Source organism: Nanorana parkeri, unplaced genomic scaffold (assembly GCF_000935625.1).
Source record: "Nanorana parkeri isolate BGI_ZX_2015 unplaced genomic scaffold, ASM93562v1 scaffold250, whole genome shotgun sequence".
NCBI classification, from domain to species: domain Eukaryota; kingdom Metazoa; phylum Chordata; class Amphibia; order Anura; family Dicroglossidae; genus Nanorana; species Nanorana parkeri.
Genome location: NW_017306518.1, coordinates 909,829 through 925,222, shown reverse-complemented (window position 1 = coordinate 925,222; position 15,394 = coordinate 909,829). Strand labels below are relative to the sequence as shown.

The following is a 15,394-nucleotide window of genomic DNA, read 5'->3' as shown; positions in this document are numbered from 1 at the left end:
TGCAGTTGAACTGACTGCAATGGTGTGAATTAGGCACAAGAAAGTCCATAGGAAAGCATTGTGATGTATTTTGACTGCAGCAGTCAAAATAAACGGACTGTATCACAACTGCATATGGTTCACAACATTTTCTGGTCCAGATCTGGAGCAGATCTGCAGATGCTGAGCAATGTGTGCAGCACGTTTTTTGATGTGTATTTGATGCATTTTTACCGCATTCCCTTTTTTATTTTATTTTTTCCAGTTAGCTGCAGTGCGGTGCATTTCTGGCACATTTTTGTTGCGTCTTGAGGTGTTTGTGCGCTTTCCGGACCAGAGAAAATGTGACATGCAGTATCTTTCTTTGTCCGGAATAGAAAGCACTGCGCTCGTGTGATCTGGGGCCCATAAAACACACAGGGATACATTGTGATGCGTTTTTAGTGCAGGAGCGAACTGCTCTGGTCTGGACAGAATCCGGACATCGTGTGAACAAGCCCTCTTTCATGAGTTTCTTTGTGATCATACTCACAGAAAAGGAAGATTCATTCCGTCTCTGCCCCGCAAAGTGTCTGCTTGAGGGTGACAGAACTTCCTCTCGCCATTTCATGCATCTGACAATGCAAGTCAGGAACTGCTTGCTTTTAATCTCTTATGGGAATGGCCAGCTTGCCTCACCCGTTTGGCCACTGCCCGTTGGATAAGGGCTCAACATAAAAGTATATGACTGTCAGAAAAATAAAATGCACTCTTTTTTTTTTTTTTTACTGCCCTTACCTCGTCTCCACAGACCGGTGTGGTGAGGGGCAATCATCCATGATATCCCGTTCTTTAAGGGATCTCCAGGGGGAATCCAAAGGGGGATAAACCAACAGAAAAAATTCTAGCTTCAATTCCCTGGAAATGGCTTGCAAATTCAAATTTGGATCCGAATCTCTGGTGACGTCACGCACGACGGAACTTCCGCGCATGCGCAGATGCCAGCTGAAGCCGCTACTGCCCATCCTGTCTCGCCCACACATCACAAACAGACAAGACCGCGGGGAGCCGGCCGAGGTGAAAAGGACATCATACAGCACAGCAGGTAAGTGAAACCACAACAGTCTTACCCTCCCTGTCTGACAGGCTGCACAGTATATGGAAAATCCGGCTTCCTCTCATGGAAACAAAGTTTGTCCTTCCCCAAGGGGACACCCTTGCACGGGGCCGAGTCTTGGAGACTTCCCAGGGGAGAGAGGCTGAACTCCCCTGAGGCCAATACGAAATCAATCAGTTGGCAAATAAAGAAAAACTTCTCAGTAACATACAAACAACCCTGTCCTAGGGGGACAGGAACAAAAAGACTGGGGAAGTCAGCAGGAGGAGGGGCTTTTATAGAGAGGGTTAGGCCTTGTTTAACCCTTTTGGTTCCTGTCAGCTAAGGGTAATTGGATCTAAACCCATTTGTCAGCGCTGCCATGGATATGGCCAGGAAAAGGACTTTACAGTGAGCACAAAAATTCATTTTCAAATATCACAAAAAACATCATAGATTTGCAACCTAATTCAAATGCAAACTAACCTAACCCATGGCAGCCATTCAGATTTTTGTGTGGATGGTATGGATATTATTTTTGATAGCTGGAATTTATTTTTTGTTTTCACATGTCCTGATTGCTGTTCGTCTTATAATTTGCCTCTAATTTGCTGTCATTTATTTGGTGTTGCAACACAATAACTGAACAGTAGGTGTCACTGTTGGTTTTTCTGTAGAAGATTCAGATTTTATTCTGATGCAAAGCTTCAATAACCCTATGTAGCCTGTCTTGATTCATAAAACCTGTTCAGATTTCAGTCAGTAATGCATTTGACAGATTGAGAACAATCCCTCCTCCATAGTGTGTGCAAAAAAATCTGCTCACTTACCTGCTGAAATAACCATTTAAAGCTGTTATGTGGACCCTAAATGTTATACAGCAGTGAAATGTAATATTATACAATGATTGGCATTTGTTTTTTTTTGCTCTCTGTGTTCGTGTGAGCTGATTTTATCAATTGATATCAATGAAAACTTTTTTTATTGTGATATGAAATGAATAGTTATTATTTATCAATTCAAAATGCACACACTGAAAAAAATAAATAAAACAGTACTTGGTGTGTCCACCCTTTTGCCTTTTAAAACAGCATCAATTATCCTAGGTGCACTTGCACACAGGTTTCTTTTTTGTTGTTGTTGCTGTTTGCATTTTTTTTGTTGTGTGTTGTTTTTTTTGGGTTTTTTTTAGGCATTTTTCTAGTGGGGAGAGGGACAGAGCACAGTTACCACCACCCCCTTGTGTAGTGAGCACACTTGTCAGGCACACCTTTGTCCATGGTCTGTGTAATAGAGTTAGAAGCTGAGCTTTGCTCTGACACCCCAGCCTCTCCCTAGACAGGTGTGAGCAATACAGGCAGAGCTCTACTAAGAGCATGTGTTTAACGAACATGCCCACTGCCCCTGCATCCTCAGTGATGGCTCTTGTCTTGGGAAAGTGTATGGAGCAGAAGACGAGACAATCATGACTGATGATGATGATTTACTTATTTGTCTCTTTTATTACAGTGTGGTCGGAAACTGGTAGGGGTGGGGAGCACTATCAAGTTCTGAATCTCTGCTTCTACTGCACCTAGAAAGATGGGACCAAGTTTTATATGCACTTTGTACCCTGGTAGACAAGAGCATGACCATGAGATTTCTCCTTTTAAGGACTTATGCGCATGGGGATATGATTTTTACATAGGATCTTGTCCATACTGTAACGTTGGTGCTAACGAATACATGTGTACCCTATTGGTTGCTAGGACACAGGTTGCTCTTGTCATCTAGTGTCCTTGGTTGTTAGGACAAAGATGGCTTACGTTGATATTAACATGTTGACCCTGAGCAGCAGCAGGGTCTAATAGAGTACATTTGCGTTGTACACATATGAACTTTAGCACAAACATTTGCAGGCATACGGTGTAAAAAACCGTCAATACGCAGTATTGAGGGCAGGTTTTTCCAGACTGTGGACCTTTTGCGCAGCTTTGTATATGGGCCCATCTGAATGCAGAGTATTGTACACGCATGTACACAAGACCTAACTGTGTGGTAGTTTACAAGAGAATTGATGCTGTTTTAAAGGTAATTTTTGATTTGAAGGTTGTTAAATAATACATCAAATTAATTTCATTGTTTTTGAAAACATTCTCCCTCTACAGCATTTTTTCTCTACAAATTTGAACATTACAGTGTATTCCGTTTCGTTGATGAAAGGTTTTTCTTTAACAAGACCCTTTTCCTGTTTTTTTTCCATGTCCTCTTTTTAGATTAATCCAGTGTTTGAAGTAGCAGATACACAAACCTTCCATCCTGCAATTATCGATGTAAAGAACAAATCCTCTTCCAAACAGCAGGTACTGAAAATTGTTACATGATGTCAATCTATATTAATGCTTGATTGAGTTAGATTTTTTTGTTTTGTTTGTTTTTTTGTAAAATAATGACCAGAGAAGTATAGATCATTTTACCCTTGGAGTTTTGTATCATTATAATGAGATGGGAATTTTGTTAAAAAAGATAACTAGTTTGTAATTACTTTTTGTAACAACATGGGGAAAGAAAACAGCATAACGTATAAAATTGCTCCCAAACCTTTTTTAATTTTAAACAAAATTGTTTATTTTTCAAAAATAGTTAAAGGAGAACTATGAGGTGAGTGCTTTTCACTCACCTCATAGTTCTAGCCTGTGACAATGAAACTGTCACAGGTCGGCTCAATAGATTGGGAAGTGAGCGAACACATACCGGCGTTCGCTCACTTCTCAATCCTGTCACGGCAGAGAGCCTTGGCAGGGGAGGGATTGGATTCCCCCGCTCCAATCCTCCAGCGCTGACTGGCGGAGCGGACGGGGTTGTCGGCGGGTATAACTGGCTCTGCCTCTAGATAGGCAGAGCCAGCTGTCACTCACGCAGCTGGGCGGATCCAGACATAATTGTCGGGATACGTTTCAGCTGCGGTGTCTCAGTATACCGCGAGCTGTAGCTCACGGTATACTGAGCTTAGGGTGACGGGAGGACGCTAGTTTGTGTCCTCCCGTTACCCTTAGGAGAACTATGGGGAAAAGTCCTAACCCCATAGTTCTCCTTTAATGTTATTGGCTTGGCATAATTTAGGGCCCATTTTGGCCCCTTTCACACTGGCTGATCAGGAGGAGATCCGTCAGCAGATCCTCTCCTGATCAGAGCGGCACAGATCTTGCAATGGAGGAAAAAACTGAAAGTGCCGGACCCCATGCAAGTCTATGGCCCCTTTTCACATGAGTGTCATCAGTTCAGTCAAGGTTCACAGATGCAAAAAAAAAATGATAACAACTGAATCAGTTTGCACATCTGTTGTCAGTTCAGTTTACATCAGTATTTTTGTTATTATAATATGGTAAATTCTCATGATTCTTTGCTTTCCCCATCATGCATTGAGCTTGACGTGCTGTATTACGACATCGCAACGGCAGCTGAGACCCCCAATGTGTCGCTGCACCAAATCAGTCAAGCAAAACAAATGGCAAACACACTCACCAGCTTTACAGCCAGGTGCAGATGGAGTGGGCTTTAAACAATACAAAAGCAAAATGTTTCCCTGCACACTCACCAGCCAGCATGCCAAAAAACTTGTCTAACCGCTAAGGTTAAAAACAGAGGTTTTAGACAGAGGTTAAAGGGGGTTGGGCTGCCTCCTGACAAACCTGCACCCAATTTTATCTTTTGCTACATGTACTCCAAGATAGACACTCTCATAGGTTAGAGTTAGGACCGCACTACATAGAGGTGCCTTGATGAGGCAGTGCGGCTTTCACATTTTCTGCAGAAGACGTGACTTGTCTAGAGGTTAGACAAGTTTTTTTGCATGCTGGCTAGTGAGTGTACTAGGAAACTTTTTGCTGTGGTATTACGACATTGGTCCCAAAAAAAATGAACTGATGTAAACTGATCATCAGTTTACTTCATGTTACATCAGTCCCGTTCAGTTAAAACGGAGAGCTGATCCGTCTCAAATTGCGGACCTCAACTGACACTGAAGTTTCCTGATGTCAACTGATGGTCATCAGTTTTTATCCACACTGCTATAGAGATGCCTTGTTGTCTGTTTTTCAACCTGACAACCTGTACGTTTGTGTGTAAGTGGCCTATGGGTAATCTGATGTTACAGACCGTTTACATCAGATTACTTCTGGTCCGTTGAAACGGATCAATGATCTGTCTGTTTTACCAGACTGAGCCGGAGCTAACCGGGTGTAAACGGACCATTTAAACCCGGCTGCCAATAGACTTCAATGGAGCGTCCAATCGGGTCCGGCTGAAAAACTGACAGGCGGACCTTCAGCATTGCTTTGATGCAGTGCATGACAATGCATGGTAGTTTTTTCCAGGGGTTGTTGAATGAAATGGAACTGCAGCCTGCTAACACATGTAACTTTTGTAGCGGAAGCATGCTCATTAACATATATGTTACTGCAATGCACCTCGAAGGCAAAGTGTAAATGAGTCCTTAACGTTCTAAAAACACAATCTGCAGCCTTCTGTTATTTTCATAAACAGCCAGAACTCAAACGTTACTTCTGTGCCCCAGTGGTAACTGTCCTAATGGTGCTGGGGCTGCTGACGTCACATCCAAGATGGTGGTATGCAACAGCAGTCTCAGGGCTTTGGACTACACAAGGGGGGTTTTAAAAGGTAAATAGCTGCATGCCTTAACACAATTAATACAGATATAATCTAATGGGATTTTGCTGTTGAAATGAATTGGTCTGGCATCTGGTCAGGTCTCTTTAAATCACAAGGTTGTTTGTTCAAAGTACAGTTACAAATCCTTTAGCAGCTAAAAGAGGTAATCTGTTTATATTTTATGTGCGTATTTAGAAGCGTGTATGATCAGTAATGTGAGAAGCCATAGTTGAGGATCATTGAAATGTACTTTACCAATGCGAGTTGATGCATTCATGTCATTCTCATGAGATTGATGGTTACAGTTGCTGGTCTAGCAGCAAGTAGAAGACCAGAATTTCCCATAAAAGAATCTGGGAAGCGTTCTTATCTTAATCGACACTGTATTATGATGCCATGCCAACAGTAAAGTTCAAAATAGACAGCGATTGCACATCTATCAATACTCTTTCCATTCAATGGCTGCTACCTTGTTGGCATGAACATATTCTTAACATGTTCATACAGGGGTGTGGAATTCCTGACGCTCGGGAAAGGAAGTTCCAGGCGCCAGGTGAGTAGATTTTTTTTTTAACATTTAGCCCAGCTTAGGGCAAGCAGGGCTAAATGTACAGCGGGGAGCCGATCCATGTTTTATACAAGTTATCTGATCAGATCATTTGTTCCAGCCAGCCTGCCTGTCTCCCTCGCTATCTGATGTGGTTTTCGGGGTCCCCCGTTCTCTTCTGGGGGACCCGGGACCACGGCAAGTTAACTCAGAATTGAGAGTGGGGAGCAGAGTGAACGTCCGTTCTTCACTCTGCTCTTTGATCAGTGAGACCGGAGTGCAATAATCACAACACCCTCAAAAAACTACACATTATACAACCTTGGTTGTGCAGGGTTTTTTTTGAGGGTACTCCATATAGTTATAATTCGTACAATTTTGTTGATGTTCATATAAAAGATTTATTGCATAATTATAAAATATTAAAAACAATGCTCATATATATATATATATATATATACACATGATACTTATAACCCTAAAATTATTACTTCTTTTCACATTTCATAATATTTTATATATAATTCATATTTCACTATGTATATTCATAATTCCTTGATTTTCATATGCAGTGTTGTATTGCTTTGTTAGTCCCCTACGCGTTACGCTCGTAGGCTTCTTCAGGGGGATCGGTATAAATCTATTTGTAAATACATGATACATTGTTCATCAACATGTTTATATGCCATTTCATAATACATTTGTAAAATCATATTTTCCAATTTTAAATGTTTCCATTCAGCTATATACATTTATTCTTAGTATGATTGAATTGTACAGCCACTTACCTAGGGGTCAAGTATCATGGAGGGACCTAATGCCAGGGGGACAGGAGCAACTCTCATCACCCCCAGAAAGAAACATACCTAATTTTATTCCCATCACACAGGGGCTTACAAGCCACTATGTGATAGTTTGGAGGCAACGGATTCTGTTTATGGAACCTGCCCTCCAACACAGAAAAGATCTTCTGTGCAGTTCCTGACAGCTGAGACAGGTGGTGTTGTGATTATCATTCCAAAACAGGCACTTCCCAAAGTACTCCCCCAGGTGATTAGAGGCCTCACCCCAAACTCAGTCAAAAAACTACACATTCTACAACCTTGGTTGTGCAGGGTTTTTTTTGAGGGTACTCATATAGTTAGTTATAATTCGTACAATTTTGTTGATGTTCATATAAATTGTACGAATTATAACTAACTATATGAGTACCCTCAAAAAAAACCCTGCACAACCAAGGTTGTATAATGTGTAGTTTTTTGACTGAGTTTGGGGTGAGGCCTCTAATCACCTGGGGGAGTACTTTGGGAAGTGCCTGTTTTGGAATGATAATCACAACACCACCTGTCTCAGCTGTCAGGAACTGCACAGAAGATCTTTTCTGTGTTGGAGGGCAGGTTCCATAAACAGAATCCGTTGCCTCCAAACTATCACATAGTGGCTTGTAAGCCCCTGTGTGATGGGAATAAAATTAGGTGGAACATTTTTTTTTTTTTTTAAATAAAGTGATAAAAAAGTAAACATTAAATTAAAACCAACCCCGCTGCCCCCGCCATCCGCATGCAAATAAACGCAGGAGTAGGACATTGTGTGTGTGTGCTTTGAGTGCTGCCGCCATTCCACTGTGTGCCATATTGTGGTAGCCGGGCAGCAGAACTCTTACACGTACCATGTACATTAAAGGATAAGTTCACTTTCCCAGGTAATTTGTGAAAATGGAATTACACGATCAAATCTGGCTCCGTCTCTCTCCCCACCTCGCTATACTTGCCTTTCGGCGAACAGTCCTTTCCCTCTGCCAGTACGGGTGTACAATCTGTACACACACAGTCCTGTGATATGCATTTTGAATTTCGCTCGCAAATTGCAAGTGCTCGTTGGTCAGTGACCACGCTGACCAATGAGAAGCGCTTCTTAGCACAGTTAAATACGGTTTTGAGTAAAACTAGTTTTTTGTATTGGGACAAGTAGATGCGTGCACACTTCACCACTGGGACTACACAAACGCATATGTTTTCTCTGTCTGCCACACGCACAGGCTGTATAGAATAGCAGGGCACTTGAGATCCGCCCACCTGTCTATCAGTGACTGTGTGGCCCGTCATTGAATCAGAACTCAATGAATGTGCATTAAAATACTCATGGGTTATGTAGTCCCACGAGCCCAGACTTCCAATAGGAAGTAGGGGGAGTTCAGCACAGGTAGCCACACAATCAAAAATGCAGTTTTCATGCACATGAAATGATATTGCATCAAGAGATTGTTTTTACATAGAGGGTTTAATGCCACTTTGACCTCTGTACTTTTATGACTGTAAGCCGTTATGTAGTATATTGCTTGCTTATATAGAAAGATAAAAATAGCCATTAGATGATTTGTGTTATTTTATGTGATTGATATACTATAAAACATGATCAGACAAAGCCCTGAAGCCAGATAAGTAGAAGCCCAATCTAACCTAATTTTCTTTTTTCTTATGTTTTTTTTTTTTTTTTATGGTCACATATTTTGGATTCTTAAAAGTGGGTTCTGGTACCAGACTGAACACCAATCCCTTTGTGTTCTGGGTTAATGATATAAAAATAACTCAAGCTTAGGCACATGTTCTAGACTATCGTCTTTTTTTGTTGCTGTATTATTATAAAAGGAGGTTTGTTACAACATGGACATTCTATGGGGAATTTATTAACGCAATTGCGACTGTTTGAACTGGCATGGGATATATTTGACGTGCTTTGCGCCAGATTTATGTTTCTAGTGTAATGTTGTTCATAAATGAGAGTAAATAGACTCCAGAAGAAGAAGACTCGCAAACTCAAGGCAAGAAGCTTAAAAGAGAACTATGGGGTAATGTTTTTATCCCATAGTTCTCTTTAGGGTCACAGGAGGACATATCCTAATGTCCTCCCGTGACCCAAAGCTCAGTATATAGTGAGTGATTGCCCATTATATACTGAGAGCGCTGCAGCAGCCGGGACGGCTCTAACTATGAGGATGAGTGTAAATCACTAACCTCATAGTTGTCCTTTAACTGTCGCTTCTTGAAGAAGTGGTCATGGGGACTTCTTAAGTTGCGATTGTTTAGTTAGGTAATGCGCCGGTTTCAGACATCTGCAGGACAAGCGCAGATGTAATCAGTTGTGAACTGTCGTAAAACACTCGCAATCCGGAAAAAAGAGGTGCAGATCTTAACAGGAGCTGCTAAACATATTTGCGCTTAAAAAAATAGAATGAAACAGCTGCAATTGCGTTAATAAATTTCCTCCTCTGTGTTTCCTTGTATCTACTTTTATGATTTCAGCTATGGAACGTAAGGCAGTAAGACGCTAGACTGCAGGCCTGTTATTAATAGCAACAGCACTAGTGTTGGCTTACTTATTCTCCAACTAGATCTCTGCACATTACAGCTGAAAATAGTTCTGTTCAAAGTGACATCCTTCCACTCATCAGAGCCTCTCATGGGAAACTGTCATGGTTAAGGCTTGTCTTTAGGAGATTCATTTAGAGAGTGTATTTCTGCAGCAGTCCACAGCTGACACAATTCAAATCCCAGATGTATCGGACAACTTGATGTAGTAATGTAATAATCCCTGTCCATAGACCTTTTAACAAATGAAATGTTACATAATAAAGGGTTTATTTGCTGCACTGTTTTGTAGTAACATACCAAAACAAAAAAAATGAATATACTGGCTGTTTTGCAGCTTTGTGTGTACCGTTTTATGTAAAATAAGTCTTCAGTCCTATTTTCTTAGTTTGGTTCTCACTGAAAGAGAAAATCAAACTGTCAACCTAATTTGTATACACAATCTTGCTTCATCATCATTTCTTTTCCCTTAATTGTCCTCTCTGCAATCCGATCTTGTGGTCAATTAGCAGCCTGCAAGTAGCATGTGGCCCTTTAAAATCTGTCTCCAGTTTGACTTTTTTGTTTTCTTTGAAGTCTAGGTTCAATCAGCACTGAAAATTAAAGACATTCGATCAAAATATAATGAAGGATGACATTTTAAAATGAGGAACAGTAGATATCACTAAATATAACCAATCAACATTTGTACCTACTGTCTGTACACTAGAACAGCTATATTTTGTCTCTGCTACTTGCTGTGTGTGTGTTTACTCCCCCATTACATTGCTAATTGGGAGCACAGCACATTCAGGATTTGAGAGGAAAGAGAGCATTGCATCAGAAAATGAGGGTTTTTTTCCAGACGTGCTAAACTATTTTTGAGTGTAACTACTGTGCTTAACATTTCAACGTTTGGACAATTTTGATGGACATGCATTTTATACTGATATGTTGACTCTATTGTCGCATAGCTTCTACAAATCCTCTTAGTGTTTGGGAGATCTATGTAGATAATAATACCTGAAATTTCAGGTAGCTCTGCTGCCTCACTGTTAGTGAGGCTTTTTATTATAGTGATGGACGAATTGTGAGGTGGCAGGGATGGGACCAGTGGCATTTTAGGGTTCCCCAGGCATTGGGATTATTAGGGAGCTCTGCAAACTATGTGGCAAATATGTGCTAGCACCTTTCAGGTCTCTGCTTTGCATATGTGGTGGCAGGCTATGAAGGCTTGGTCAGAAATACTTTACCTCACCAGGAACTCACCCCCTGTTCAAGTACATTTCTACATTCCATCAGAGGTCCAGATTTGCTTGAGGCCTCTGCAAACCCCTAATGGGTTGTGTGGGTACAGTGAGACATAACTAATCTTACAATATTGTATACACTTGTTTCTGGTAAAAAAAGAAAAAACACATTGGGGTGAATTTACTAAAACTAGAGCAGATGGAATCTGGAGCAGCTGTGCTTACAATCAACTTCTATCTTCTGCTTGTTCAGTTAAGTTTTGAAAATGAAATATAGTTTCTGATTGGTTGTAATGCCCAGCTCCTCGAATCTTCGTAAATTCCCTCCATTGTTTTGTCACTTTTTTATACACTGCTCCTTTATCCGCAAAAGGTTACATTTAAGTATTGTGCAATCCTAATCTATACATTTCTGACTACAACATTTTCTAAGTTCACTGATCCCCTTTATTGCTTGCAATAGATGCGCTCTTTCCCTTTTTATGTGTAACAAATCCTTGTGTCTCACTGTATCCATCTGGTGTGCTGATGTTGAATCTAGGGCATTGGATACTAAATCGTATTAGCTGCTTTGTGCCAGCATCTGAGAATCACTAGAAACCTCAGCAACTCTGTCTACTGACCTGGTTTGTGTAAACATGTCTTAAAAAGAAATGATTACATCTATGTTAAGCATATTGGTTATTTACCTGGTATATATCAAGTAATAATATTTATCTGGCAATATGCATGAAGTCCTTTATGCCAGAGGAAGGGAACCTGAGGGGTGAATAAGAATGGTTTTGGGAAGCTACTAGCATACATCAGCAGTTCTGAAACCATAAACCATTGATTTGGATGCAGGTATAGACACAGTGGATTGCACAATGGGTTACTTGCATATCAAGGATTATGTGGTGTTTATACCTCTAGTGGAAAAAGACCTTTATACTTGGAGGGGAATATGTGGCGTTCATAGCTATGACCTGTAGATGACACGGTTTACAGTTGATACATATATAATACTTTCTATACTGTGTACAAATTAGCTTGAGTTTCTGTTATGATATACTCCGGAAGCCTGCATTATGCATTAACTTGTTATTAAAGCACTCTACAACTACTCCCAGTCTATATGACACAACAGATGGATTTGGAGGTAGGTGATCCACTGGTGTGAGGTTGGTGCATGTACTGATGTGTCAATGGCTTTACTGCCGTCCAAAGGAGAAGGCTGAAGGACTGGACGCCGACGTTATTTGCCGACTGCCAGTCAGACTGGGGGAAGTACCGACCCACTGCTGCTCCTGCTCGTGAAGCACTATGTGGATCTCTCGTCTGTTTTCGCTGCCCACCTACAGTAACCTAGTCACCTGAGGCCACCTTAAGACCCCTTATTAGCACCAGCTGCTCAGGTTTGTGAGTACCTGAGACCTTGTTTCACATTGGGCCTAGTTGCATTACAGCTGCGCAGATGCAACATCTTTTCTCTAAGATACAGAGGGGACAGTCCTGCTGCCATGGGTGACTCCAGCCTATAATCTCTAAATGGTTTTGGGGGGTGTTTACTCGAAATCCTCAGAAGGAACCAGTGCTTGTAGTCTGGTACCTGGGCCCCCTGTTGTTATAGGCTCATCATCATCAGAGTCTCAACTCATTGGGTAAGGTCAACTACTCTGCTCCACAGTGAACTCCATGTTCAGTTAGGACTTTTTGGCTGTATGTGCTCAATTATTAAGGCACCCTGCCCATATGGACTCTAAGCTCACTCCTGCTCCTCCTGCAAAGTTGGTCTCTAAACTCTTGAATCCTTAGACCAAGCTCAACCTTTGGTCCCAGTCATCTCTGACTTATTCACAGTCGCAAGAGGGACTGTTTTTGAGGCAATATAGTCTCTTGCCATCACCTAAGATTTACTGGAACTTGTTTCAAACCTTATTGATGAGGTGCGTACTACCCTTCACCTGGAGGATCACCCTGCTGTTCCAGATCTTGGGTCTTTTAGCTGCAACAGCTCCTAAGACCTTTTCTCTGTACCTGCTATTTGAGTCATTCCACTATGCAGACTGAAAATATCTTGAAGGGTCCTGGGCCCCACCTGAGTGTGTCTGAACTTTACCCTTTTTAGTGGGAGCTTATATGAAAAGCCTTGCCATATCTGACTGTCCACCCCAGACATAAGATTTCCATCTTTTAGTGTTGACTTAGAGTGGCATGGTGTTCAGTATGACTTCCCCAATAATTCCAAAACGTTGGGGGTTGTCAGGCACTGTGACGATAATGAGGTCTAACATCTGCAAGATTCAGAAAGGTAGGGCCTCAAAGGTGCCTATCACTGGTAGCTGCCTGTCACCGGTGGGTGAGGCTGTTCAACTAAAACCCTTGCTCTGTACCATTGGACCCTTCATCCACATTCAGGGAGTCTACCTCTTTCCTTCGGTCATGGGTGTGTAGGATCTTTGGAAACCCTTTCTCATGGTCTGCCCTTCTCTTGTCTCTGAGTCCTTCTAAGCCCTCCTCCTGGTTGGAAGACAGACGGCAGAGTAGACAAAGGTGGCAAAAAGTGGTGTGGACAGGGTAGTGCACCAAGTTTGCAGGAGATGGAGTGAACACAATGCAAAGAAAGGGTTTATACTGGTATAGAGGCTGAATTCATAGCAGGATGTAGTTTGTAAAGGCTGTGGTTCTGAGCAATGATGTACAAAGGAGTCTAGTTCTGTTTGGACAGGCAGCAATTCCTGCTGAGACTGAGCATGAATGTGACAAGCAGACAGAAGGAGATAAATCTTCTATGGCTGTAAGTCAGAGATTATAACCCTTTTTCCTGCTTTTGAAGTTATTTGTTGCTGTTTTTTATGCAAATGCAGATACATCCCTCCCTTTCTGCCAATTTATCTTTCCCTTTCTATCCAAAAACATATTTTGGCTTGATTTATTTCAAGAACCTACACACTATTAAATGACTGTTGGTCAAATAAAAAAAATATTGTTCATGGTATCTAAATTTTAACTTGGAATGAGCCTCTTGCAATCCCCAATATAGCAGGGAGAAACGGCACAAAGAGCCAACAGTGCTCATGTGCTAACAAGAAACAGAGTAGAAGGACAAAAATAAGAGGGGGAAGAGCTCATCTGCCTGCAGCTTCTCCTTCACTGTCCAATAGCAGCTTGGGTCAATGACAAGACTGAGAAGTCTTCTTAAACTGTAGCAGACTAAAATCAGCTCTGCTGCCTTGCCAGACTGGGCTGTAAATTTATAAACCAGATGAACAAAGTACAAATTCCTTGGCAGGTAAAACCGCTCCTTTTATGTGTTTTGTTTTTAAAGTTAACCTGGAATTCAGCTTTAAGTTGGGCGGGGAAGAAAACCTTCCCTCAAGGTTGACTTTTAACAGTTTTAATGGAGTGCAGAAAGTCAACCCCTGCTACCAGTATGAAGTGCCAGTGACGGCAAACATGGATGCAGATTTATTTTTATTTTTTAAATGGTGTGTCGATGTGACATACAAGAGTAATATTGAAGAAGAACTCTGGGCAGAATAAAACTCAACCCTTGCAGTGGAGCTAGCTGCCCCCACTCTGCTCTGGTGGTGGCATGCCCCTAGTCGTCCTCACTTCTAATACAACCTATTCGACATCATGACTCATGGGTCGTTAGACTGAAGGAGTGGAGGAGGAGAGAGACTGCAGGGGACCCATCTAGCAGCCAGGCGGGACCAAGGTTCCGGTGAGTATATATTTGTTATTTAGACACTAGATGCAAACAAGCACTTAACCCTTGCTACCTCTGCCCTGCATGGGTTAAGTTCTATTCTGCCCGGAGTTCTTCTTCAAAGCATTTACATTGCTTGCTTGTGCCGCATTTGTGGTGTAAATTTGCAGTCACAAAGAATCTGTTTTTTTTAGAGATGTAAATGCCTTACAGTTAAAACAGCTGTGTAATCAAAAGGGTGTTGTGGCTTATCAGTGCCTGGCTTATGGTGTTCATTAGCTAGGGTTTCAATATGTATGCCCAATCCCCCTGTGAACGCTTAGGAGCAGAATGTGTTGCTGCTGCCCTGGCCATTAGATTTATTTGCTGATGACTTGATATCCTTTTGCATTTATGAAGTTAATCCAATTACAACATCCGCAAGAATGCTCTTGTAAGATAATAATCCTTGACCCAGTCCATAAATCTCAGAGAAGCATATTTCTGTCAGTACCTAAAAGAGGGCAGGCACACAATCCTCATGTTTCCATAGTGCCAAACGGAATACATGTGTGGGCTATGCATGAAATTATGCATGCTGATATATCAAACGCTGGCTAATCTGTCCTAAATGTTCATCCACCGGCAGGGGCCGCCCCTAGGCTGTAATTGGTCTTTAGTTTTGTGCCTAGCGTCCTTCTCCTGCAGGTGGCGATATTACCCTACCATTCAGGATCTACGATCTGTTGCCTGTGTCCTTCAATGAACGGGAGAGAAATGGGTTATGCACCTTTTCATCCTTTTTATTTTCTCAACGGTCATGTGACCACTATGTCCCCCTTCTCCCCTAGCATCTGTGGTTGTGGGTGGGTCCTC

General features: G+C 41.7%; 1 protein-coding gene across 1 annotated transcript in view; it reads left to right on the top strand.

The window, feature by feature from the left end:
• The window catches only part of POC1B (POC1 centriolar protein B), a 69,177-nt gene that overhangs the window by 25,226 nt on the left and 28,557 nt on the right, over positions 1-15,394 (top strand). The window contains exon 10 of the mRNA XM_018556723.1: positions 3,310-3,396. Within this exon, the coding sequence (XP_018412225.1) occupies positions 3,310-3,396 (87 nt within the window). The remainder of the gene's footprint in view (positions 1-3,309; positions 3,397-15,394) is intronic.